Below are 27,174 nucleotides of genomic sequence, written 5' to 3'. Positions count from 1 at the left end.
ATTTCATATGCTTATACGCAACATTAGCACCCCCACTTGTAACATAACTTTTCTCATTTTTTTCTAATATCTACAAGAACCACACAAGTTAAATTATGCAAATCTATCATACTATAAAAAAAATGTGAGCTCCAACGTCTATCTTCGGCTCGTTTCAAAATACCAATCTAATTTTGTCCTTTACCATCATAAGCTCACCATCAAGGGGATACTTTTGAACTTGGCATTGATATGGACCCCAATTAAGATAAACTCTTCAAACTTTATCCCTTTGAATGATTGGATATTCTCAAATTTGAAGACATTTGTTGGGATCACTTCAAATTCTTCGACGAACACTTTAAATCTTGTGAGATTGTTCATCTTGTTGAACTTGAATTGTATGTTCACCGAAAGCTTGTTTCTCAAATATCATGTAGAAGCTATACAATTTTCGTCTTTATCAAAAGTTTTCCTTTTAAAAAATCTTCAATTATCTTATATTTAATCATTATATACACAAATAATCAATTAACCTAAATCTAATAAAATTGTAAACTAAACTAAATAAAAGAATATAAGGTGAGAAAAAAACAGCCCAACAAATCTTTGTCAGTGGCATCATTGGTATCTACCATGCAAATCCAACATCACCGACTACTTTCATTATCCAAACTAAACATCCTTAACAAAATCAATGCGATCCAAACTTTGCACTTTTCCACTTTATTACATCAATTTCTTCAACAACATGATCCATACATTCCTCCAATCTTCGAACAACGAAAAATTGGTCGTGAATTGGCAAACTTATTGCAATCATCATGTCCAAATACACCCACTCCTTATTTCAAGAAAATCCACGCCAAAATTATGGTGTTGGGTTTTCACCAACATGATATATTCCTTATTAACACCCTCTTGCATATGTATTCAAAGCTGAACTTAGTAAGTGATGCACAGAAGCTGTTTGATACTATGCCTCATAGAAACCTTGTTACTTGGTCTTCAATGGTTTCTATGTACACTCAACATAATTACAGTGTAGAGGCATTGCTGTTGTTTGTTCAGTTCATGAGGGATTGTAATGAGAAACCAAATGAATACATTTTAGCTAGTGTTGTGAGAGCTTGCACGCAATTGGGTGGTCTTAACCAAGCTTTTCAGGTGCATGGTTTGGTTGTTAAGGGTGGATATGTTCATGATGTTTATGTGTGTACCTCTTTGATTGATTTTTACACCAAGCATGGTTGTATTGATGCAGCAAGGTTGCTTTTTGATGGTTTAGAAGTTAAAACCAGTTTCACGTGGACTACGATCATTGCGGGGTATTCCAAACATGGAAGAAGTGAAGTGTCTTTGAAGTTGTTTGAACAAATGAGAGAGGGTGATGTTTGTCTTGATAAATATGTACTTTCAAGTGTTTTGAGTGCTTGTTCGGTGCTTGAGTTTCTTGAAGGAGGGAAGCAAATACATTGCTATGTATTAAGGAGAGGCATTGTCACGGATGTTTCAATGATCAATGGATTTATAGATTTTTACTTTAAGTGTCACAAAGGGGAGTCGGGTAGGAAGTTGTTTGACCAGATGCTAGATAAAAATGTTGTTTCGTGGACCACAATGATTGCTGGTTGCATGCAAAATTCATACCATTGGGAAGCCCTTGACCTGTTTGTGGAAATGGCTAGAATGGGTTGGAAGCCTGATGCATTTGGTTGCACTAGTGTTCTCAATTCATGTGGTTCACTCCTGGCGCTGGAAAAGGGAAGACAAGTGCATGCTTATGCTATAAAGGTCAATATTGATAATGATGATTTTGTGAAAAATGGTTTGATTGACATGTATGCCAAATGTGACTCCTTGACTGATGCAAGAAAAGTTTTTAACCTTATGGCTGCTATTAATTTAGTATCTTACAATGCAATGATAGAAGGATACTCAAAACAAAACAAGCTGTGTGAAGCATTGAATCTTTTTCGAGAAATGAGGCTAAGTTTATTTCCACCAACTCTATTAACCTTTGTAAGCCTTCTTGGGGTCTCTGCGTCACTATATCACCTGGAGTTAAGCAGCCAAATCCATGGCTTGATTATTAAATATGGGGTTCCTTTAGATGAATTTTCCGGAAGTGCTCTAATCGATGTTTATTCAAAGTGTTCACGCGTTGGTGATGCAAGACTAGTTTTTGAAGAGATACTGAACAAAGACATTGTAGTATGGAATGCAATGTTTTCTGGGTACACCCAACAGTTTGAAAATGAAGAGTCTCTCAAACTTCTCAAAGGTATGCAGATGTCAAGACTAAAACCCAACGAGTTCACTTTTGCCTCTGTAATCACAGCGGCGAGTAATATGGCAAGTCTGCAACACGGTCAGCAGTTCCATAACCAGGTCATAAAGATGGGTTATGAAGATGACCCCTTTGTCGCAAATGCTCTAGTTGATATGTATGCCAAAAGTGGAAGCATCGAAGAAGCTCACAAAGCATTTAGCTCAACAAATTGGAAAGACATTGCATGTTGGAATTCAATGATTGCAACTTATGCCTCGCACGGAGAGGCAGCAAAAGCTCTTCAGGTGTTTGAACGCATGATTATGGAAGGATTGAAGCCAAATTATGTCACCTTTGTAGGTGTGCTATCGGCATGTAGCCATGCTGGACTTCTTGACCTTGGATTTGATCACTTTGATTCATTGTCACAATTTGGAATTGAACCGGGAGTTGAGCATTATGCATGCATGGTTTCTCTCTTGGGTCGGGCTGGTAAGGTGTATGAAGCTAAGGAATTTATCGACAAGATGCCAATAAAACCAGCAGCAGTAGTATGGAGGAGCCTGCTAAGTGCATGCCGAGTTTCAAGTCATGTTGAACTGGGAACATATGCAGCTGAGATGGCAATTTCATGCGACCCAGCTGATAGTGGATCATATGTATTGCTTTCAAATATATTTGCATCAAAAGGTATGTGGGGAAATGTCAGAAGATTGAGGGAAAAAATGAACATAAGCGGGGTTGTAAAAGAACCAGGTTGTAGTTGGATTGAAGTTACTAATGAAATCCACAAGTTTATTGCAAAAGACACATCACATCGTGACTCCACTCTTATATCTTCAGTTTTAGACAATTTGCTTCTACAGATCAAAGGGTTTGGTTATGTAGCAAACACTGACGCTCTTTTGCTTGATGATTGAGATGAATCCTCCTGTGGCAATATTACAGTTAACCAAGCTCTTAAGTAGCCCAGGTAGACATATGTACATTTTGAGCTTCAAGTTCTGACCTTTTTACCATAAAAATATTGAGTTTATTATATAACAAAGACTACTAAAACTTTCCCTTTCGTATTGTGATTGGAGGATTCCGCCCCTTTCTTCCTCTGACCACATGAAACTTGGAAAAGTTTCATTTTCATCGATAATGGAACTGGAATTGTTATACTTGGAACCACCCGTATAATCCTAGACACAAAGATCCATGAATGTATATTTTGGTTTGTTCTTTTTCTGTTCTAAGCATTTTATCTGTTGCTCATTGTTACTGCAAACACAACTCCAAACATATGGAAGTCTGGATGACTTGCTCTCTGTTTTGATTATCTAACTTGCAGCCTATGTTATCGCTTGATTGATAATTACTATCATATTATTTGAACCTTTTTAACTAATTAAACATGAATTTTTCTCCGTGCAGTATCAATCGTTTTTTTCTTTCATCTGGGTGAAGTGAGAGTAGCACTGAAGGAGTGATGTCTTGCATGGAGATTCACCAGAGGCCAGTACTTGACCGGTGAGCTGAAGATCTAACTGTTCCCAGAATTGAAAATAGCACTGAAATAGTGATGTCTTGGCAAGATGTCTTAAACAATGTGTAATTGGTCCTATTATAATGCTCCATGCGCAAAGATTTCCGAGAGGTTTGGTAAGACCCTTCCACATGAATTTGGTTTTATATATTGAATCTCGAACATTTTTTTGTGTGGAACAAGAGATATTTGGAAGGGGAACGAAGGGGATTGATCCACAAGAAGAGCACTAGAAGAGGACTGTCTTGGAGACGCCATTGAGCCTTCTTTGCCAAGGGAGATGAATTCACCAATTCAATGTTTGTTATCTTTCTTTCTCAGGTTGTTTCACAAAGCAATACATCCTGAGACAACTATTGCTTGCATGCTTGATTTGGAGAAGAGGATAGCCAAGGAAAGGCTGTTTTAGAATATTTTCTTATACCTTATTTATTTATTTATTGGATTGGCGAGACATTGTTTGATGAAGATATAGTGTGAAGAACCACACTGTTCCAATTGATCAAACATGTACCATCTTGATGAAGCTTTTTAAATCATGTTAATATGTTGAATACTTGTAAATTTGTAAAGGAAAATATTTGTTATTCTTTCTTGGTTGTTGTGATACTTCCATCGAATGTGTTGTACAATCAACCAGTTTTTGTATCTATGATATTATATTGGATTCACTAATACTCCCTTTTGTTTTGAGCTATGTATGACATGATTGTATCTCAAATTCCCAATAAATAGTGGAAAATTTCTCAATCTGCTCCCTTCAATGTTACTTGAAACACATTTTTAGTATTATATTGCTGACAAATTTGAGTAAATAGGAGAGACTATCATACTTAGTATTAAGGGTGTGAAAAAAAATCGCTTATCCTTAACTAAATTGGTATTCAAATTATTCTTCTTTTTGTTTTCATGGTTCACCATATACACATATGAAAAGTCAAATTTTTCTAATAACATATTAATAAATTCTAAATTTAAAATATAACTAATCGGCTGACTGTGCAATGCCCCGGATAAATGTTTTTTTTTTTTTTTGACAAAGCCCCGGATAAATGTTGAATACAAATATTGTATATTTATTTTTGTTCCTTCATGGTGGATAATGATATTCGCGTAACTTCCAAACTTCCTACCATTTTCTTTCAAAATCATTCCTTCATGTTTTTTTAAGTGACCGATCTATCAATGCTTCAATAAAAACACAAGGATTTTTTATTACTTCGTCTCATGAAACTTGTTACCCTTTAAATCTTATGTAATTTTTAACAAAAACATGAAAAGCATTTACAAGTATGGTTTTTTTTAGTGTTGAAGAAGCTCCAATAACAAGTGTTGAAGAAGAATCCACACAAAACATATGGACCCTCATCCTTGTCGAGGATACACAATCTCCCCCTCCATCACATCTCTCACGATTGGATTTAATCGACAACACCTACAGGACGCCAAATCACACAGACGATTTTAACCGCTTATATTATATATGCACCATTTTAAGTATTCAATTCATTTCCATTATAAAATTTCTTTGCACTCATTTGTTGATTTTGACCTTTAAGTACTAACCTTGCAGGTTTATCATTTCTCTTCACCGCACCAAAAATCTAATCCAACATATCTCAATTATATTTCATCACTCAATCTCCAACATATCTCAACTATAATTCATCACTCAATCACTTATATTTGATACCTTGAGAAGAACACTTATATTACAACCATTATCTTTAATGAAATAATTTTAAAACACATTAATATTGTTATTATTATTATTATTATTATTATTATTATTATTATTATTATTATTATTTTGTTACAAACAAATACAATAAAGAACAAATATAGAACCGATTGATAAATAAATAAGACACTATATTGCGCGAAAATGGGTTCTAAATCAAACGGCTAACCCGTTTAACCGAATGCGGGTGCCCGTTTTAGGGCTTTGGAATTCAGACTGTCCGTTTGAGAAGGGAATATAAATAGTAAACCCGGGAAGTTCACTTCACCTTCTCTTCTTCATATCATCCGTCGCTTCATCCGCGTCTCTGCCATCACGTTTCTCGACGGTAACTCTCCTCTCCGATTCTCAGGTGACTCACGCACAGTTATTGCTGTTGTAACTTGTAACTTTTTCTCTAATCTCTGTTGAAGTTTATTAGCTTTCAATAAAATAACTTGTGATTTTAAAAACCTAATAATAATTTACAATGCTGAAATGCTATACAGGTGTTCGAAGAAATGTCACAAGAAAATATGGAATCTGATGGAGAACTAGATCAAAGAGAATCTGTTGGTGAGGTAGTTGATGGAAATCCAATGGAACCGCGGTTAATGCAATTATGTGCTACTGTCGTCCTTGCAAATGATTTTCCCTTTCATCATTTTGAGTTAGAAGCACTTAAGAACCTCTACGAGTTCTTAAATCCAAATATTGTTATGCCTTCTGCGAATGTCGTTGAGGCTTATGTCTCGGAATTGTACATGAAAGAGAAACTCAAGCTTAAACAAGAATTGGCTACCGTTCATAGTAGAATAGCTTTAAGTTTTGATTTGTGGGAATCTGCCACTACTGATACTTATATTTGCTTGACCGCTCATTTTGTTGATGCGAATTGGAAGTTAAATAGTAAGGTTCTCAATTTTCATCTTGTTTACCCTCCCACTGGAGGTGAGATGTGTGAGAGGATGGTTGGAATGTTGAAAGATTGGGGAATAGAGAAAAATATTTTTTCTCTTACTTTAGATGATTCATTTGAGAATAATGTTTTGCAAGAACAATTGAAAAATGAACTTGGTTTGCAAAATGTGTTGTTATGTGATGGAGAGTTCTTTCATGTGCATTGCTTTGCACGCGTTTTAAAACTGATTGTCGAAGAGGGTTTAAAACTAATTAGTGGTGCTGTGTATAAAATTAGAGAGAGCATTTTGTTTGTGAGACATTCAAAGAGTAGATGGCAAAAATTTAAGGAGTGTGTTGAAAAGGTTGGTGGTGTTGATAGTTCTGTTCGCTTGCATTTGAACACGTCTATGAGAGTAAACTCAATTTATTTGATGCTTGAAAGTGCTCTTAAGTATCGACGCGTGTTTGAAAATCTTCACTTGTATGATGATGATTATAATTATGAGTTACGTCCTTTGACGGAAGAGTGGAAAAGAGTAGAAAAAATGTGTGCGTTCTTGTTGCCATTTAGTGAAACTGCCAACATGATTAATGGCACAACACATCCTACTTCCAACTTGTATTTTTTACAAGTTTGGAAATTCCAATGTGTTCTAGTTGATAGTTTGCGAGATGAAGATGAAGATATAAAGAGAATGGCTAAAAGGATGATGAGCGAGTTTGAGAAATATTGGGATGAGTATAGTGTTGTTCTTGCAATGGGAGCTGTTCTTGACCCACGAATGAAGATTTCAACATTGGCTTATTGTTACTCAAAACTTGATGCATCAACCTGTGAAAGGAAGTTGCAACTTGTAAAAAGTAAGTTGTATATGCTATTTGAAAAATATTCTGGCAAAAATGCTTCTTCTGGCTTGCAAAAAACTACTCAGGATCAATCTTGTATGCCATTGCAAAAGAAACTCAAGTCCTCATCTCACGGCCTCTTTGATGTAAGTGTGTATGTTAGTGTATATATAGCTTAAAATTTAGTTACATTCTATAGTTTAGTTACATTCTATATTGAATTTGTTTAACCTCATTGCTCTCTGTTACACTTGTGAAATATAATAGGAATTGAAAATGCACCGTCAGCAGCTTTTTACTGAAACTGGAAAGTCTCAACTCGATGTATACTTAGATGAGTCAGATTTGGGTTTTTGTTGTTATGAAGATATGGATGTATTACAATGGTGGAAGAGTAATAATAGTCGATTTCCAGATCTCTCAATACTGGCCTGTGACTTGTTAAGTGTTCCTTATACCACCGTGGCTTTTGATTTTGAGTTTTGCATGGGCTCACGCGTCTTTAACAAGTATAAAGATCATATGTTACCGAATAATATTGAAACTAGAATGTGTACTCGCAGTTGGTTGCATAACTTTGTTAGCAATGGTAATTTGTGTAATTTGAATGTTTATATATATGATTTATTGTTTTGATAACCACTGTCAATTTTCTTATTAACCTCTTGAATTATGATATGTAGATGGAGTCGACGACGATGATGATGACTTTGAAGAACTATTGAATGAAATTGACACTGATGAAAATATGGAGCAAGCGTCTACTAGTGGGGGTGATGATTGATGTGCTTGGATTTAACTTTGGTTTATTATGTTTATTTTAGTTTTATTGTTAAAAAATTAAAACTATATATGGTTTTTAGATTATGGTATCTAGACTTATCGTTCAACTTAATTTTTTTAATGTTTTTAATCGTAGACTTGTTTTTAGCTTGTTAAACTTAAATATGGATTTGTCTATCTGATGTTTAATGTTGGATGAAACTAGTATGTAATTCCACGAGAAAGGAAACAAGGCTGATCATTAGTAAATGTCTTTGTTCTGTTGATTTGTTCTTTATTATCGTTGTTAGATGTAAGATTGTTATGATACTCAAAGTAGGTGAGGTTGCTGGTATTTCTTTAATATTACTTCTATAATATTTATAGTTGATTCATTGCTTGCTCAATATTATCGTACTAACAAACTATCAGTTTCATTCTTGAACTATATAATCATTCCTTTTTGCATTCTTTGATTTTGAACTTGCAGCCAGATTGATCGACTGTCATGCAAACAAACATTAATCATTAGTTTTTATTCGGAAGAATACTCTCCCAAAATCTAAAAACACAAATATCCATGATGAATACATGTTTGTTGTCTTGTTCTTTTTATTTTCTCTACATTTTATTTGTTGGTCATTGTTACTGCTAACACAAATCCAACACTTTGAAGTTACAGGAATTTAGGTAGGGAACGAGGATAAGAGAGGAAGTAGTATCTTAATATGATTTTGTTGATTGATATGTATTTTCTTATGATTACTATGATATAAAATGCTAACCCAGTAAGTTAAAAAGACATTGTATCTCAATAAATAATATACGACTTCTAGTGGTTTTGGCTTGGCTTTTAGACGGTAAAAGTTTTAGGTATTGTTCTATCCTGCTTCTTATGATTTTAGCAGCTTTTGTGTGTTGCTCCAATATTGAAACTGCAGCTTTTGTAGTAGTTTAGTTTTATAGTTGTTTAATGTATAAGTTGCTTATTACTTATGGATGCATATCAGAAGTTGCTGCAGTCTATTTTTATTCTCACAGTTACTGTAAATAAATGCTTATCCACCATTTTGATCACAATATATTTTCCACCTAATGGTTATAGTGCTTAGTATAATTAAGCATTTGTAAATATAACTCAGTCCGGTGACATGTTGACTTGAAGACACTGGCCCTAAGTTTGTGACATGCTGAAATAGAGCACCACATAGTTCATTGTTTTGAATTTTTTTCCCATGTTAATTTCCTTCTTTTTGGCATGGGTGTGATGCCATGGTTTATGATATTTATGCATTAACCAATCCCAAAATTTGAGCAATATGCCACTTCAATACAACCGCAATTCATTTTTATGATATTTCACAAAGTTGAAAACTCAAGGAAATTCTCTATTGAAAATAGACATTCCACTTCTTTGAAGAAATTAATCATCCAAGTTGTTGTGCGGAAAAGCAACATCAGCTAATAAAAAATAAAATTAGTCTCATCACGTCTAAAATAAATAAATTTTATTACCAATCGAGTATAATATTGAACACTTTAAAAAAGAAGTCACTATAATAACTCACAGAATAAAAGTCACAGCATATCAATTAAATTTATATTTTAATTAAATACTAAATAAATGAGCGAATAAAATAGAGATTTCAATTAGGGGTGTAAGCGGATCAGAAAAAACCAATTAAATCAACAATTCAAATTAAACTAAACCAAAATAAAACCAAATTCTTCTGGTGCAGTTCTAAAACCAAACCGAACAAATGAAAACTGATGTAGTTTGGTTCGATTTTCGGTTTTAGTTTATAGGAACCGCCAAATCGATGAACGAAGCAATGAATATAATTACGCTTTAATCTTTAATTTCACCCATAGTTAAGCCCGAATTTTGTATCGGATCAACCATTTGTCATCTTTGTTTACACTTCCTTTCAACAAAACACACATCTTGAACCAAAGTCTAAAACATAGAAAGTAGAAACTATAAATCACAAAAACTTTTTTCACTAAACTGTTGCTCTGGCTGGCTGCCACAACTGTTGCTCTCTTTACCGTCTTTCTTATATGTTATGGTCTCCTTTTTCGTGTTAAAGTTATCTTCGTTAATTTTCACACATTATTTTATTTACCTTTTGTTTCTTCTTCAATAAAATTCTTTCTAGTCTTGTTTGTTGTTACAAAATAGTTTTGATGTGTGTTTGAGTTGTGAAACATGTTAATTGATATGTGCTTTATTGTGTTCTACTACCTTTGGTCCTTAATATAAGAAAAAAAATATTTTTTAGGTTCATTGAAGATTCAATGTTATTTAGACTGCATATAGTCTAAATACATTGAATTTTCAATGAACATAAAAAGTAATTTTTTTTCTTATATTAAGAACCAGAACTAGTATTTGTTGAGCTTTCAAATCCCTTTTCAACTTTTTGATGTCAAATGTCAATTTTAATATTTGATATTAAACTTATTAATGCAATGAAAATCATAACATTGTTTCGTATGAATCAAGAGAAACTTGTCATTTGTTTGAAAAATAGAGAATATAATAAATTACATGAAATGTATTATTTTAAAAAAAGAGAGCATAAAATACACTGAAAAACATGATAGTGGAGAATACACTGAAAAATATGATATTGGAGAATACACTGATTAGTATAATTTTTAAAAAATATTGTAAACCGATCAACCGAACCAAATCAATCCGGTTAGTTTGGTTTGGTTCCATATTTGAAATTGTTAAAAATCGAACCAAACCAAACCGATGAAGATATCATCAGTTTGGACCTTTTTTCGACCAAAAACTGGTCCAAACCGATGCGATTACACCCCTAATCTCAATCCACTCCTTGATTCTCTCAGGCACCCGACGAAATTCCAATTATGCCCCCCACTTCCGAAGATATATGTTCATTTTGAGCAGAACAGGTGGCCAGCAACGAACTGCTTGATCTTCGGTGATGGATGGGAGAAAAAATGGGGTTGTACCTACAAGGCACTTCGATGCCAAAGTAAGAGAGAGAACAAAGGTACAACAGAAAGTATGAAGTTTTTGGGCAAATTTTGAATTACCTTGCCCTCTAGACGTAGATGGTTATTTATAATGTTCTCGGTGGTGTGAATTGGGTCACGCTGTATTTGTGGGCCTGGGCGTAATTTTCGGTTCCAGAATATAAGAAACGGTGGAAACGGTAGTAATCAGCCGGACAAGGAGAACTAGCCGTTGGCGAGGATGGAGGTCCAACATGCTCGGATGTTTCTATATTAGGGGAGACCCGTTGCTGGGTCCTGCTCGGTCGAAGAGGAGGTTTATCCTCTCCTTACTCCAAAGAGTGGGCTGATGCTTATTGGGCCTCTTTTCCCTGGCTAGTGGGTTGAGCCAATTGGGATAGTAAAAAATAATATACATCAGGAAGCACATTTTTTTGGCTAAAATTTAGTTTTTTTCGGAGGTGTATCAACGAAAGTAGTTTAAAATCATAAAGGTAAATTTTTTTTCATAATAATTCAATTAAAAGAAGGTTTCGTAGATACACCTACGAAACAAATTGACAAATTTTCATAATAATTTTGTTAAGAGAAAATTTCGTAGATACACCTACAAAACTATTGGGTAGGTTTCATAATGATTTAGTTATGAGAAGATTTCTTAGATGCATTTACTGAACAAATTAAACTTGAGTAAAAAAAAGTGCTTCGAAAGATACATCTTTGAAAACAAGAAATATTTTTCAAAATGCGCATGATGCATGAGAAGCCCAATGATAGAGGAAGAGATTTCCATAAAATATCCTAATATATTATGATGTAATCTAAGAGTATTTACTAGTGTACTAAGAAAAAAAATTGTATTTAAAATTGAACATTTTAATCTTTTTAAGTTTTTGTAAATACTTGTCAAAAAAAAGTTTTTTTTTATATATAAATATTATTTGTTGAATCATTATTGTTACCAATAAAAATTAACATATAATGCATTAAAACAATAATGCATTATTAAATTTTAGTGTTGATTTATTAAATTATAAATGGAAAATGCTTATTAGTAAGAAAATAGAAAAACAAGAAATGCAAGAATAGATTCCAACCATTCATTATCACCACAACTCCCATGATTCCTATTAAAAAGGAAGTTAAATTTATAATTAATTTAAAATTCACTATTAAAATAATGACACATATTCATTCTTGTCTTTCTTCTTCGTACTAAATAACACTACTCATTATAAATTATATATTTTTTATTAATCGCCTAACTACTACTACTACTATTATTATTATTATTATTATTATTATTATTATTATTATTATTATTATTATTATTATTATTATTATTATTATTATTATGACATTAATTAGTATGCACGGTCAATGTAAAAAATTGTACATATCAATTCATCATCATCCGTTTACATTACGTACATGGTTAAATATTATTATTATTATGACATTAATTAGTATGCACGGTCAATGTAAAAAATTATACATATCAATTCATCATCATCCGTTTACATTAAGTATATGGTTAAAATAAAAGGCAAATTTCTCCCAACATTCAACATTTATGATTAACTGATTGTGTAAGATTAGTTTACATTATCAAAATATTATAATAAAATTCTATTATTAATTATATTTTTTAGTATATATTATTATTTTATTATTATATAACTAGTATTATTATGTTTCGATACAATTTATTTTTTCTTCAATTTATATGTTTTGATATAAATACAACAAATAAAATGAACTGATATAGTAGTATAAATAAATTAAAAGCTATAAAACAAATATATATATATATATATATATATATATATATATATATATATATATATATATATATATATATATATATATATTATTTATAAAAAAAACAAACGCAAGATACTACAGTACTATTGAGTTAAAAATTAAAATCGCACGGCTAACCCGCTTTAACCCGACGGGTTGCCCCGGTTTAGGGTTTTGGATTTTCTGATCTTTTGGAGGGAATATAAATAGAACAGAGTGGGAACTTCATTTCATCAATCACTCACTCTCGCCAACACAATCACTTCCTCTCTCTCCGTCAACTCTCCGGTCACTCCGTTCTCCTCCTCTCCATGACGGTAACTCTCCATCTCAACCTTCTCACTCACACTTCTCTCTTTGTTTTATTGAAACTTTTTCTTTATTTGTCTTTGTTAGTAACTTGTGATATTAATTTGCAATGCTGAAATGTAATCTAGGTCTCCCAAGTTATGTCACTAGATCAAATGGAATCTGATGGCGATGTCGATCACACGGAATCACCGTTCGTACCTATTTGTGCTTCTATGATCCTTGCAAATGATTTACCCTTTGAATACTTTGAGTCCTACGCTATGAGAAACTACATACAGTGCTTAAATCCTAATGCTGTTATGCCTCTTATAAATGTTATTGAGGCTCATGTCTCTGATTTGTACACCAAAGAGAAACTCAAGCTTAAACAGGAATTGGCTTCCATTCCTAATAGGATATCTTTAACTTATGATTTATGGACATCTTGCACTACCGAGACTTATATTTGCTTGACAGCGCATTTCGTTGATGCAAATTGGAAGTTTAATAGTAAGGTTCTTAACTTCTCTCTTGTTTTGCCAACTGAAGCTGAGATTTGTGAGAGGATGGTTGAGTTTTTGAACGATTGGGGAATAGAGAAAAAGATTTTCTCCCTCACTTTAGATGATTCTGTTAAGAATGATGCTCTGCAAAAGCAATTGAAAAGTCGACTTGGTTTGCAAAATGGCTTGTTATGTGATGGAGAGTTCTTTCATGCTCATTGTTTTGCTCGCGTTTTGAAACTGATTGTCGAAGAAGGGTTGAAACTAGTTCGTCGTGCTGTGTGTAAAATTAGAGAGAGCATAATCTTTGCGAGGCAGTCAAAGAGTAGTAGGAGAAAATTTAAGGAGTGTGTTGAAAAGGTTGGTGGTGTTGATAGTTCGGTTCGCTTGCATCTCGACATGTCTATGACAGTGAGCTCGGTTTATTTGATGCTTGAAAGTGCTGTTAAATACCGACGTGTGTTTGAACGTTTTCACTTGTATGAAGATAATTATGCGTCATGTCCTTCAAAGAAACAGTGGAGAAGAGTAGAAAAAATTTGTGCATTTCTATTGCCTTTATGTGAAACTGCCAACATGATTAATGGCACAACACATGCTACTTCCAACTTGTATTTTATGCAAGTTTGGAAGGTTCAATGTGTTCTAGTTGATAGTTTGGGAGATGAAGATGAAGGTATAAAGATAATGGCTAAAAGGATGATGGGCAAGTTTAAGAAATATTGGGATGAGTATAGTGTTATTCTTGCATTGGGAGCGGTTCTTGACCCACGGATGAAATTTTCGAGATTGGATTATTGTTACTCGAAACTCAATCCATCAACCTGTAAACGGAAGTTGAAAAAAGTGAAGACAAAGTTGTACATGCTATTTGACAAGTATTCTAGCAAAAGTACTTCTTCTGGCGTTCAAATAACTACTCAAGGCCAATCCTCTACCACACCGCTGCAAAAGAACCCCGAGTCTTCATCTCACGACCTATTTGATGTAAGTATATATATTTTTTGAATTAACAATTGAATTACTTTGCATCTTGAATTTGTTTAACCTCATTGATTTCCTTTTTACTTATGAAATATAATAGGAATTGAAAATGCACCATCAACAACTTGTCACTGAAACTGGAAAGTCTGAACTTGATGTTTACTTAGATGAGCCAGACTTGGATTTTCTTTGTAATGAAGATATGGATGTATTACAATGGTGGAAGAGTAATAGTAATCGGTTTCCAGATCTATCAATATTGGCTTGCGACTTGTTAAGTGTTCCTATGACCACAGTGGCTTCTGATTTTGAATTTTGCATGGGCTCACACGTGTTTAACAAGTATAAACATCGTATGTTGCCAATGAATGTGGAAACTAGAATTTGTACTCGCAGTTGGTTGTACAATTTTGCTAACGATGGTAAACAATGTAATTTAAATGGAAATATATATATATATATATATATATATATATATATATATATATATATATATATATATATATATATATATATATATATTATATACTGTTCTGATAACTACTGGTCCATTTAATTATTAATCTCTTCAATTATGATATTCAGGTGGGGAAGATGATGAAGATTACTTTGAAGATATAATGAATGAAATTGACGGTGATGATGGTGACGATGATGGAGAAGACGATGATGAATGAAGATGCTGGTGATGTTGGTGATGATGATGGAGAAGACGATGATGAATGAAGATGATGATGCTTGATTTGCTCTTATTTATTTAACTTTGGTTTATGATGTTTTTTTGGCTTTTTGGTTCAAAAAATTAAAGCTATGTATGGGAAGCTAGGTTATGTTTTCTGGACTTACTGGTGGACTTAGTTTTTAATATTTGTAATTGTAAACTTGTTTTTAACTTGTGAGTTGTGATATGTTTATGTAATTTCATGAAAAATGAAACAAGACTGTGATCAAATAGTATTTGTCTTTATTCTTGTGAATTGTTCTCTATTATCAATATAGTCTATGTTCTAGAAATTTAAACAGTCATACATTTCTTTGTTGCAACTCTAAACTTTACAGGATTTTAACTACTTCTAGTGGTTGTGGCTTCTCTAACAGTAAAAGCTTCAGGTTTGCTCTTGCACCTTGTGTCATTTGCCGCCTTTTGTTGTTGGTTCTTATTATCATCCTTAACTTTCTGCTACTAGTATCTTGTGTATCTATGATTTTAATAGTTGTTACCAGCAAAATGGGGCTTCTGCTGTTGCTTGTAGTTTCAGCAACATATGCATGTTAGTTTGATATTTGAAGTTATCTTGTCAAGCTTATGTAATAGTAGTAATTCTGTTTTAATGAAGGTGTTACAGGATTATACAGGTAACTTCATATTTGGGTTTTCCCAAAAAATAGATACTTGCTCCGTTGTGATTGCTAAATTAAGAGCAATCCAACATGTATTCAAATTAGCTTGGAATAGAGGCTTAGAAGATTTGCGATCAATTGTACTGATTAGGGATTGATGAGCAATCAAAAAGTTAACAATAGAGAAATAAATGGATGCGTACTATTTAAATTTGATTCAAAGAGAGTATGGGACCTAGCCGGCCATTTTAAATATGTGAATTGGAAATGTAAATGTTTGTTTGAATTTTTAAAAATTGTTCTTACATATTCTTTATTTTAAAAAATATTGTTTACGTATGATTTTTTTTTTTTATATATATTTTTATGATTAGATGTAGAAATTCAACATTCCTACCAGAATAAAATTCTACTACTGCAACTTCACACTAATACTTAAGTTTATTTTTATGTTTTTTAATAATATTTATAAATATTTTTGAAAAATATAATTTATGAACAAACACATAGGCAAAAATATTATTTCTAAAAATAATAATTCAAAAAACATGATTCCTAAATTTTAACCTAACAAAATACATATTTAACTATAAAATGAATGTTGAATTGTCAAATATAAAGAAGTAAATTGGTGCATTATCTCCTCCGTAAATATAAATTCCTTAAGTAAATTATTATAAAAATTTGAGTTAAAAGGTAGTGCACTGACAGTGTAAAATAGTTTTACACTGTCATCCAATAGAGAGTCATCAATCTGCCATGTCATTAAAAGTTTTTTTAAATAAAAGAATGTTTTAATTGGATGCATGGTGGTGATTGGTTGACAGTGTAAAAATATTTTACACTGTCAGTGCATGATCCCTTTTCTCTAAAAATTTAATTAAAATGCACGGTTGATCTAAAAAAATTATATATGCCGTTAATTATCACAACTGTTTATTGATTTGAAAAAATTGACTTTAATTTTATTTTATTTTTAAGTAAAACATTTGAATTGTTATAATGAATTGATTTGAAAAAATTGACTTTAATTTTAGAGTTTAATGGTAGTACACTGTCAGTGTAAAAAAAGATTACACATACATCAAATTAGAATATTTTAAAGTGCCACATCATAAAAATATTTTTAAATTTACAGTGTGACTTGGCGCTTTACATGGTCGTCATTGTTTTACTGTCAGTGTACCATCCTTTTTCTCTTAATTTTATTTTATTTTTAAGGAAAACATTTGAATTGTTATAATGAATTGATGGTGTAAAACTTTTTACACTAACATTACAATTAAACTCTTATGATAATTATAAAGAATTATTATTATATTAAACTAATTACAGTTTTATTCTTTAAAAAGATAATAATTAATATTTTTAACAAAATATTTAATATTGAATAGTTTAGCATAATTAAAAATGAAATAGTATAATTAAAAATTTGAAAGAGAGACACACTACTCACCATATTCAGGTAAAATCAAACGGCTAACCCGTTTAACCCATCACGGGTACCCGTTTTAGGGTTTTGGAATTCAGACCAATGTGTCTTTTCGGGAATATAAATAGTGAGCCCGGGAATTTACTTTCTCTTCATTTCGTCATTCTCTTCTTCATATTCCTTACTCCGTTAGCGTCTCCGTCACCTCGCCGCCGTCTCTGATGTCCAACGAACAGGTATCTTGTTGAAACTGCTTTTTTATAAGTCTATTATCTTTCAAGCAATAATAACAACTTGTGATTTTGCAAACATAATGATAATAATTTACAATGCTGAAATGTAATCTAGGTTTTCCAAGTAACTTCACAAGGAAAATTGGAATTTGATAATGAGGTAGATCAATGGGAATCAAAGTTTGTGGATATATGTGCTTCTATGATCCTTGAACATGATTTGCCCTTTCGATTTTTCGAGAATGCGGGTGTTAGGAAGTATACCGAGTTCTTAAATCCAGATGCTGATATACCTCCTAGAAATGTTATTGAGGCTTATGTTTTGCATTTGTACACCAAAGAGAAACCTAAGCTGAAACAAGAACTGGCTACCATTCCTAATAGGATATCTTTAACTTTTGATTTGTGGGAATCTTGTACTACTGAGACTTATATTTGTTTGACTGCTCATTTTGTTGATGCGAATTGGAAGCTAAATAGTAAGGTTCTCAATTTTCATCTTGTTTATCCTCCCACTGGAGGTGAGATGTGTGAGAGAGTTGTTGAGTTGTTGAATGATTGGGGAATAGATAAGAAGATCTTCTCTCTCACTTTAGATGATTCATTTGAGAATGACATTTTGCAAGAACAATTGAAAACTCAACTTGCTTTGCAAAATAGATTGTTATGTGATGGGGAGTTCTTTCATGTTCATAGTTTTGCACGTGTTTTAAGTCTGATTGTTGAAGAAGCGTTGAAACTAATTAGCCATGCTGTGGTTAATATTAGAGAGAGTGTCATGTTTGTGAGGCATTCAGAGAGTAGAAGGGAAAAGTTTAAGGAGTGTGTTGAAAAGGTTGGTGGTGTTGAAAGTTCGGTTCGTTTGCATCTGGACAAATGTAATAGCTTGAATTCAATTTATTTGATGCTTGCAAGTGCTCTTAAATACCGGCGTGTGTTTGAAAGTCTTCACTTGTATGATGATGATTATGAGTTTTGTCCTTCAACAGAAGAGTGGAAAAGAGTAGAAAAAATTTGTGCATTCTTGTTGCCTTTTTGGGAAACTGCTAACATGATTAATGGCACTACACATCCTACTTCCAACTTGTATTTTTTGCAAGTTTGGAAAATCCAATGTGTTCTAGTTGAAAGTTTGGGAGATGAAGATAAAGATATAGAGGGAATGGCTAAAAGGATGTTGAACAAGTTTGAGAAGTATTGGGAGGAGTATAGTTTTGTTCTTGCATTAGGAGCAATTCTTGACCCACGGATGAAGTTTTCAACATTGGCTTATTGTTATTCAAAACTCGATGCATCAACCTGTGAACGGAAGTTGCAAGAAGTAAAGAAAAAGTTGTACATGCTATTTGACAAGTATTCTAGCAAAAGTACTTCTTCTGGCGTGCAGAGAAATATAGAAGACCAATCTTCTAGCATGCCATTGAAAAAGAAATTGAAGTCTTTATCTCACGATCTATTTGATGTAAGTTTATATATATTTTATGAGTTAACAATTTAATCACATTCTATCTTGAATATTGTTTAACCTCATTGCTTTCCTTTTTTACTTGTGAAATATTATAGGAATTGAAAGTGCATCACCAGCAGCTTGTTACTAAAACTGGAAAGTCCCAACTTGATGTTTACTTAGATGAGTCAAATTTGGATTTTCGTTGTTATGCAGATATGGATGTATTGCAATGGTGGAAGAATAATAATAGTCGATTCCCATATCTATCCATACTTGCTCGCGACTTGTTAAGTGTTCCCATTGCCATTGTCACTTCTGATTTAGAATTTTGCATGGGCTCACGTGTCTTTAACAAGTATAAAGATCGCGTGTTGCCGAAGAATGTGGAAACTAGAATTTGTACCCGCAGTTGGCTGTACAATTTTGACAATGATGGTAATTTAAATATTAATGTAAATATGCATGATTGTATTGTTTTGATAATGACGGGTCAATTTATTGTTAACTTGTTCAATTATGATATGTAGAAAGAGAAGAGGATGATGATGATGACTTTGAAGAAACCATGAATGAAATTGACAATGATGAAAAAATGGAGCAAGCGACTAATGGCTTTGAGTTTGAAGACGGTGATGATTGATTTGCTTGTATTTATTTAACCTTGGCTTATCATGTGTGTTTTGGCTACATGGTTTAAAAATTAAAAACTATGTATGGGTGTTTGTTAGGTTAAGGTTTTCTGGACTTACTGGTAGACTTATTTTTAATGTTTGTAATTGTAGACATGTTTTTAACTTGTAATATGTGGATTTGTTTGCTTTCTAATGTTTAATATGGTTGAAGTTACTACATAATTCCATGAAAAAAGAAACAGGACTATGATCAAACAGTAAGTGTCTAGTTTTTTGAATGGTTCTCGATTATCAAGTTTGGATTGGTTTATAGTTCAATCCTTATTTTAGGGTTTATTTTCATCTGGTTTTGGTTCTATCAATATCTAATTCCTTATTCCCAAACAAAAAAAACATAACTTTTGCTTTTATTTAAAAATAAAGCTCCTTGCTGCATATTTAATTACTTTCACCTCTGAACATTCCACTACAATGTAACAATGATCTCATTTGAGTAAAACGTTAAACCCAACAACACTCCAACCTTTAAAGTAGAAAGAAGAGCACTTTCAAGTTTTGTATTATGTTTTTGGGTGTCATCTTCTCATTCATTAAATTACCAGGCTTGTTCAACATAGCCTAAAGTATTTACCTTGAAAATTACAAGGTTTGTACTAGAAATTTAAAAAATTCATAGATTTTCTGCCGCAACTCTAAACTTTAAACTTTGTTTGGAAGGGTAGGGAAGGTTGTTTGACAATTTGGAGGGATGGGGAGGAGAAAGTTAAATAAAATGAGTTTTTAAAAAAATATAGGAAAATCTTTAATATTTTTTTGAAAAAATAGGTCTTGTATACAATGATAACATATTTTTAAAATTTGAAATACTATAACAATAAAATTATATTTAAACAATTTGTTTTAAGTCTTCTAAATATAAATTTTTTATTTCCCCTAAATTTAAAAGATTTTAGTTTTTGAATAAAAATAAATATTTCAAAAGTCTTATAGAGAATATGTTGCTAAGTGTTAAGTAGTTTGAATCTATCATGTGTTTTTATTTATTTATTTATTTTATTTTATTTTTTATTTTTAAGTGTTTTTATTTTGATAATGCAATTATATGGCGATTGATATATTTCTGAAAAGAAAAACAAAAATTATTGTTTCCAAGAATTTGAATCATTGGTATAGCTATTGATATGTTCGATAATTATTTAATACAATTCAGAATGTTTTTAAAAGTTGTATTTAATACAAAAGTTTGAAAAGTTCCAAAAAAAAAGTGGCGTGGTAAATGAAGTTGAAATCATACATAATAATAAAGCAAAATGAGTTTTTGGGAAAGTTTGCCAAGTGTCCAATTTTTAGATGTCTTACTATTTTAAAATATTCTATTAATAGTAATATTTCTATAAATGATAATGCTAATCATATTATTTTATTATTAATTTTTTATTATTATTTATATTTAAAATACATTAATATTGATATGCAGCTAATCAATACCGACCGTCCAAAACCTTTTCTACTTCCAAGGTATGTTTTTAATTTATAACATTTAAATAATAAATAATATTTAAATTGCTTTTAATCATTTGAATATTTTAATTGTTTCTCTAAGCATTATTAATTTTTTTACTGCTAACTCTACTATCAATACTGAATGTACACAATGCACTCAACTTTTTGAGTTCCCCGTAGAATTTTCTGCATTCCAAAGACTTGCCTAATAAATAGTCACTCATCTTTGAAATTCCAAAACATCATATTATAAACAAGATAACCTTTACATTTGTGAAGTTCATTCGTTGAAAACAAAATCACATATTCAGAGAACCTTACCACTTCCATTTGGTACTGAAATCAAAATCTAATCTATCAGGTAGATTGTTTGTTTTCAATCTGATGTTGTTGTGCTTCGTAAGGGGCAGAAAATGTTGCATCTTCTTCATGAAACCCTAGCGCCGTCGTGCTCTCCTTATTCTCTCCTTTTCTCCAACCGCTACTCCAAACGAAAAAGGAAACTATTTTCATGTTTCTCATCCCTCGACCTATCAATTGAACCAATGGATATTCTCTTCCGACATCAACTAAGACTTCAACCATGTCTTTGCTATTCTGGTATATTCTATTATAGATATCTATAACTTCTCCCTATTTATTTTATCTTCATGTTTTTGTGTTTATTAATTCTCTTCTGTTTCATTTTTAGATGCTAATTAAATTGTTTTTTAGGGCAAATTTGGGAAACTGATAACATGTTTTGGTGGTTACGGTAAGCTTCAGGGAGTAATTCATCATCTTCTCCAATTTATCACTAATTTCGTATTCAATTTCTCTATATTTTCTTTGTTTGTTGCGATGGTGTTTAGATCCGTGGGAGCATGAAATGGGAGGCTCGGGTTGAACAAGATATTGATAAAATTCTCAAGGAAGCTAAGTCCGCAAATGAAGGACGTTACATTGGTTTGTCTTTCAATTCTATGTTTTGTTTTATCCTGTTTTTAGATTCTTGATTTGTTCAATTGTTATAATGTTGTGTGCAGTGTTATTGTCTTAATATCTTTTCTGGATGTTTGTTTCTATTTTTAATACTTGGAGTTTTCTTTGTTAGATTTCTGATGAAGTTCTTGCCAGTATTTACTCCTTTATCATTGAAATGTGATGCATGTTGTCCATACTTATTTTTGTTTATGCTTGTGACCAGAGCTTCAATGCTAATGAATATAAATCCAGTTGTTGCATAAATCCACTAGGTATTGTTTTTGTATCCTTGCTCTTGATGATTTCACAACTTTTATGATGATAAACCTGTCTATTATTACAAGAAAAATCCATTGGCTCAAAGTATCCTTGGTGCAGATTTACAAAGTGCTATTATTTTACATTCCGAACCTACTGTTATTACATACCTTCATGTGTATTTCAGTTTTATTAGAGTCTTAATTGACATAATGCTTAAATAAAATTGCAAACTAAAGTGTTGATAATTGGTTTTTTAAAATCTTACAATTTGTTAAGGAACATGTCATAATACTGTTTTTAAAAAATGTGTGTTGAAATTATAGGATGAAGTGGAAATTGAAATGAGGAGATTGAAGTTAAAGTTGAAACCAATGAGTATATATAGTACAACTTGCAAGGAAGGAAGCTTTTATGGTATAAATGTTTTTTGAAGACACAACATTGCTATTAGTTGAGAAAGAGAGATTACAGAGGTTGTATATGATGTTGTTTTTGCTTGCGGTCATCCAATGTTAAGACCTGCTACTCATCTGAACCAATGTAGTTTCCTTTCATGATTTAACTATGAAGTGAAGTTTATTTACATGTGATTATAAAGTGAAGTAAATAATATAATTTTATCCATACAACAACTATTCTTACATAATATTATTATTATTATTATTATTTTGTTATTATTATTAATGAAATAAATTTAAATATTCAAACTCAAAGGGAAAAGATTTAAAAAAATAAAATGGAGATTCCATGGAGTGCTCATATAGAGTGTCACTCCAACTTTTAACATGTCTTTTGAGTTCTCTATACATAGAGCATAATGATATATTGAGTTTTTATTTATAGTTGAAATATATCTATTCAATTTTGCATGAAGAACATGAATAGACTTTAATTAGGTACAATAAAGAGATAGGTAAGTAATAGACATTAGATTAGATTAACAATACAAAAATATTAATAGTTAGTAATTAGCAAATTAAAAAATCAAATAAAAATTAAAGATTATTAATTATAATAATTTTATTATTAATAGTAGTTTTTAAAATAATATTTAATGATTATTACATTTTAAAAAAAATTATGAAATATTTTATTAACATAAGAATTTTTATCCCGTGCCTCGCACGGGTAGACAGACTAGTAGAAAGAATTGATGAATAAAAGATACAAAATAAAAAATGGTTAACCCGCTTAACCCGATGGGTACCCGTTTTAGGGTTTAGACAGAAAGAGCAGATTGTGGGAATATAAATACTAAACCCGCGAACACCTCATTTCTCATTTCACAACTTTCTGTTCACCGTCACTCCATCATTCCGGCGACTCTCCGTCTTCTTCCGTCGACTCTCCGTCTCCAATGCCTCTCGAAGGGGTACTGTTTGCAAACTCTATCTATTTAGTCTCTTAGCATAGCTTTCAATGCAATAATAATCTGTGATTTTAAAAACACTACTAATAATTTACAATGCTGAAATGTAATGTAGGAACTCGAAGTGATATCGCAAGAAATGGTGGAATCTGGTGACGATTTAGGTCAATTTGATGCACGGTTTGTGCCTATATGTGCTTCTTTAATCCTTTCAAATGATTATCCCTTTGATTTTTTTGAGCGCGGTCCAGTAAAGCAATTCACCAACGTCTTAAATCCAGATGTTGTTGTGCCTCCTATAAATGCTATTAAGGCTTATATCTTTGATTTGTACATGAAAGAGAAACTCAAGCTTAAACAGGAATTGGCTAACATTCCTAATAGGATATCTTTAACTGTTGATTTGTGGGAATCTTGCACTACTGAGACTTATATTTGTTTAACTGCTCATTTCGTTGATGCGAATTGGAAGTTGAATAGTAAGGTTCTCACTTTTTGCACTGTTGATCCTTGTGGAGATGAGATGTGTGAGAGAATGCTTGAGTTTTTGAGTGATTGGGGAATAGAGAAAAAGGTTTTTTCTCTCACTTTAGATGATTCATCTGAGAATGACATTTTGCAAGAAAAATTGAAAGCTCAACTTGGTTTGCAAAATGGTTTGTTGTGTGATGGAGAGTTCTTTCATGTGCATTGTTTTGCACGTGTTTTGAAACTGATTGTCCAGGAGGGATTAAAACTGGTTAGTGATGCCGTGTGTAAAATTAGAGAGAGCATCTTGTTTATGAGGGATTCTAAAAGTAGAAGGGAAAAGTTTAAGGAGTGTGTTGAAAAGGTTGGTGGTGTTGATAGTTCTGTTCGCTTGCATCTGGATATGTCTATGACTGTGAACTCAACTTATTTGATGCTTCAAAGTGCTCTTAAATATAGGTGTGTGTTTGAAAATTTTCATTTGTACGATGATGATTTTGAGTTGTGTCCTTCAGTAGAAGAGTGGAAAAGAGTAGAAAAGATTTGTGCATTCTTGTTGCCATTTTGGGAAACTGCTAACATGATTAATGGCACAACACATCCTACTTCAAACTTGTATTTTTTGCAAGTTTGGAAAGTTCAATGTGTTCTAGTTGATAGTTTGAGAGATGAAGATGGACTTATAAAGGGGATGGTGGAAAGGATGATGAGTAAGTTTGAGAAATATTGGGATGAGTATAGTGTGGTTGTTGCTTTAGGAGCGGTTCTTGACCCAAGGATGAAGTTTTCAACATTGGCTTATTGTTACTCAAAACTTGATGCATCAACCTGTGAAAGGAAGTTGCAACAAGTAAAAGAGAAGTTGTACATGCTATTTGACAAGTATACTGGCAAACGTACTTCTGCTGGTGTGCAAAGAACTGTTCGGGACCAATCTTCTAGCATGCCATTGCAAAAGAAATTGAAGTCTTTACCTCTTGGCATATTTGATGTAAGTTTGTATATTTTTTTGGAACTCTTCTATTTTCAATTTGTTTTATCTCATTGCTTTCATTTTCACCTGTGAAATATCTTAGGAATTGAAAATGCACCATCATCAGCTTGTGACTGAAACTGGAAAGTCTGAACTTGATGTTTACTTAGATGAGTCAAATTTGGATTTTCGTTGTAATGAAGATATGGATGTATTACAATGGTGGAAGAGTAACAAGAATCGATTTCCAGATCTATCAATATTGGCTTGCGACTTGTTAAGTGTTCCCATTACAACTGTTGCTTCAGATCTTGATTTTTGCATGGGATTACGTGTCTTTAACAAGTATAAAAATCGTATGTTGCCAATGAACATGGATGCTAGATTTTGTACTCGCAGTTGGTTGTACAATTTTGTTAGCAATGGTAATCTGTCTAATTTAAATGTAAATACATATGATTATATTGTTTTGATAACTAGTGGTCACTTTAATTATTAACTTCTTCAATCATGATATGTAGATGGAGTTGACGACGATGACTTTGAAGAAATAATGAATGAAATTGACGCAGATGATAAAATGGAGCAAGCATCTAACAATTCTGATTCTGAAGATGACGACGATGGTGATGATGATTGATTTGCTTGTATTTATTTAACTTCGGCTTATGATGTTTGTTTTGGTTTTAATGGTTTGAAAAATTAAAACTATATATGCTGTTAGGTTATGGTTTGTAGACTTACAAGTGGATTTTTAATGTTTGTGATTGTGCTCATGTTTTTAACTAGGAATATGTGGATTTGTTTGCTTTCTAATGTTGGATGAAGTTAGTATATAATTCTATGTTTAAGGAAACAAGACCATGATCAAATTGTAATTTTCCATATCAGTCGATATTTTTGTTTTATTTTGATCTGCTTTTGGTTTTATCAATATCTAGTGGTTTTGGCATCTATGATGGTACGAGTTTCAGGTATAGTTTTTGCTTCTTGTTTCACTTGCTGCTGATGGTTGTTGCTTCTTAGCATCAGTACTAACTCTCTCTCGTCCCTGCTAGGGGTGTTCGCGGTGCGGTTTGGGCGGTTTTGACGAAAAAAATCATCCGAACTGCAAGGGAAAAAATCGTGCGGTTTGGTTTGGTTCGGTTGGCTTTTAAAAAAAATCCGAACCAAACCAAACCAAACTAATGCGGTTTGGTTCGGTTCGATTGGTTCGATTTTTTTATAAATATTTTATTGAACCATACATATACATATAGATGACAACATAACTTTGTATTTAGACATTAATACACTATCAAATAACAACAAAACTCGTCACATTTTGACAATAACTTTATATTTAATTTGTAAAAGTTAAATTAGACAAAAGTGGAATAATAAACATAAAATAATAGTATAAAACAATATAAAAATTATTAGAATGAAACAAAAAAATAGAAGAGACGAGATATTAGTGAAGGTGAAAAAGAAAAAACAAAAGAGTTGAATGATTAGAGAAGATGTGCGATAAAAACGAAACTGAAATAGAGAATATTTGCATAGAAATGAGAAAGTGAAAAAGAAAGAATATAAGAGAGTAGAGATTATAGAAAAAGATGGAAGATGAATATGGCAAAGAAGGCGCGATAATGCTATTAGAGATTTGAAAAGATCGGGACTAAAATCATGTGTGTAAGGATGAGAAAATTGTTCGTAATCATAAGGTTAAGGTATTATAAATTTAAGTTTGGGTTGGATGTGAGTTAAGTAAAAGTTAGGTTGTAACATAATGCGGTTTGATTCGGTTTGGTTCGGTTTACAAAATACAAACCGCAAACCAAACCGAACCGTGCGGTTTTGTTGAAAGATGACCCAAACTAATCCGAACCAAATGCGGTTTTTTGCGGTTTCGGTTTGGTTTGATTTGGTTTGCGGTTTTCTATTGGGTTGGTTTGGTTTTGATCACCCCTAGTCCCTGCTATCCT

At 32.2% G+C, this 27,174-nt stretch overlaps 5 protein-coding genes and 1 long non-coding RNA gene across 7 annotated transcripts; all 6 read left to right on the top strand.

Moving 5' to 3' along the window:
- The first annotated feature begins 571 nt into the window (after positions 1–571).
- LOC131603185 (pentatricopeptide repeat-containing protein At4g39530) lies at positions 572–4,685 on the top strand. The gene is made up of 2 exons (XM_058875461.1): positions 572–3,224; positions 3,671–4,685. The coding sequence occupies exon 1, from the start codon at positions 616–618 to the stop codon at positions 3,169–3,171; it is 2,556 nt and encodes an 851-aa protein (XP_058731444.1). The 5' UTR covers positions 572–615; the 3' UTR covers positions 3,172–3,224; positions 3,671–4,685.
- Positions 4,686–5,710: 1,025 nt separating this feature from the next.
- Positions 5,711–8,261, top strand: LOC131607786 (zinc finger BED domain-containing protein RICESLEEPER 2-like). 2 transcript variants are annotated; one of them, XM_058879747.1, is made up of 4 exons: positions 5,711–5,851; positions 6,012–7,397; positions 7,519–7,840; positions 7,935–8,261. In XM_058879747.1, the coding sequence occupies exons 2-4, from the start codon at positions 6,024–6,026 to the stop codon at positions 8,033–8,035; spliced, it is 1,797 nt and encodes a 598-aa protein (XP_058735730.1). In that variant the 5' UTR covers positions 5,711–5,851; positions 6,012–6,023; the 3' UTR covers positions 8,036–8,261. The 2 variants fall into 2 exon arrangements, with proteins under 2 accessions (XP_058735730.1, XP_058735729.1); XM_058879746.1 differs by having other exon boundaries at positions 5,725–5,875.
- Positions 8,262–13,054: 4,793 nt separating this feature from the next.
- LOC131607785 (zinc finger BED domain-containing protein RICESLEEPER 2-like) lies at positions 13,055–15,498 on the top strand. Its single transcript, XM_058879744.1, has 4 exons — positions 13,055–13,121; positions 13,242–14,585; positions 14,683–15,004; positions 15,168–15,498. Exons 1-4 carry the CDS (start codon positions 13,116–13,118, stop codon positions 15,257–15,259), a joined length of 1,764 nt encoding a protein of 587 aa, XP_058735727.1. The 5' UTR covers positions 13,055–13,115; the 3' UTR covers positions 15,260–15,498.
- Positions 15,499–17,470: 1,972 nt separating this feature from the next.
- LOC131607784 (zinc finger BED domain-containing protein RICESLEEPER 2-like) lies at positions 17,471–19,894 on the top strand. Its single transcript, XM_058879743.1, has 4 exons — positions 17,471–17,591; positions 17,704–19,050; positions 19,152–19,473; positions 19,566–19,894. The coding sequence occupies exons 1-4, from the start codon at positions 17,577–17,579 to the stop codon at positions 19,676–19,678; spliced, it is 1,797 nt and encodes a 598-aa protein (XP_058735726.1). The 5' UTR covers positions 17,471–17,576; the 3' UTR covers positions 19,679–19,894.
- A 1,539-nt stretch (positions 19,895–21,433) lies between these two features.
- LOC131607783 (uncharacterized) lies at positions 21,434–22,980 on the top strand. The gene is made up of 2 exons (XR_009285411.1): positions 21,434–21,773; positions 21,888–22,980. It is a non-coding gene; the product is annotated as an uncharacterized LOC131607783 (long non-coding RNA).
- A 663-nt stretch (positions 22,981–23,643) lies between these two features.
- On the top strand, positions 23,644–26,119 carry LOC131607781 (zinc finger BED domain-containing protein RICESLEEPER 2-like). The gene is made up of 4 exons (XM_058879742.1): positions 23,644–23,769; positions 23,882–25,225; positions 25,311–25,632; positions 25,729–26,119. Exons 1-4 carry the CDS (start codon positions 23,755–23,757, stop codon positions 25,845–25,847), a joined length of 1,800 nt encoding a protein of 599 aa, XP_058735725.1. The 5' UTR covers positions 23,644–23,754; the 3' UTR covers positions 25,848–26,119.
- The last annotated feature ends 1,055 nt before the right edge of the window (positions 26,120–27,174 follow it).

Source organism: Vicia villosa, linkage group LG5 (genome assembly GCF_029867415.1).
Source record: "Vicia villosa cultivar HV-30 ecotype Madison, WI linkage group LG5, Vvil1.0, whole genome shotgun sequence".
Classification (NCBI taxonomy): Eukaryota; Viridiplantae; Streptophyta; class Magnoliopsida; order Fabales; family Fabaceae; genus Vicia; species Vicia villosa.
The sequence above is the reverse complement of the archived record's forward strand: the minus strand, read 5'-3'. Positions and strand labels throughout refer to the sequence as shown.

Coding starts and splice junctions, on each gene's coding strand:
- LOC131603185 (XM_058875461.1), top strand. CDS start 616: ATGCAAATCCAACATCACCGACTACTTTCATTATCCAAACTAAACATC.
- LOC131607786 (XM_058879747.1), top strand. CDS start 6,024: ATGTCACAAGAAAATATGGAATCTGATGGAGAACTAGATCAAAGAGAA. Junction 7,398..7,518: donor CATCTCACGGCCTCTTTGAT/GTAAGTGTGTAT, acceptor GAAATATAATAG/GAATTGAAAATGCACCGTCA. Junction 7,841..7,934: donor GCATAACTTTGTTAGCAATG/GTAATTTGTGTA, acceptor TATGATATGTAG/ATGGAGTCGACGACGATGAT.
- LOC131607785 (XM_058879744.1), top strand. Junction 14,586..14,682: donor CATCTCACGACCTATTTGAT/GTAAGTATATAT, acceptor GAAATATAATAG/GAATTGAAAATGCACCATCA. Junction 15,005..15,167: donor GTACAATTTTGCTAACGATG/GTAAACAATGTA, acceptor TATGATATTCAG/GTGGGGAAGATGATGAAGAT.
- LOC131607784 (XM_058879743.1), top strand. Junction 19,051..19,151: donor TATCTCACGATCTATTTGAT/GTAAGTTTATAT, acceptor GAAATATTATAG/GAATTGAAAGTGCATCACCA. Junction 19,474..19,565: donor GTACAATTTTGACAATGATG/GTAATTTAAATA, acceptor TATGATATGTAG/AAAGAGAAGAGGATGATGAT.
- LOC131607781 (XM_058879742.1), top strand. Junction 25,226..25,310: donor TACCTCTTGGCATATTTGAT/GTAAGTTTGTAT, acceptor GAAATATCTTAG/GAATTGAAAATGCACCATCA. Junction 25,633..25,728: donor GTACAATTTTGTTAGCAATG/GTAATCTGTCTA, acceptor CATGATATGTAG/ATGGAGTTGACGACGATGAC.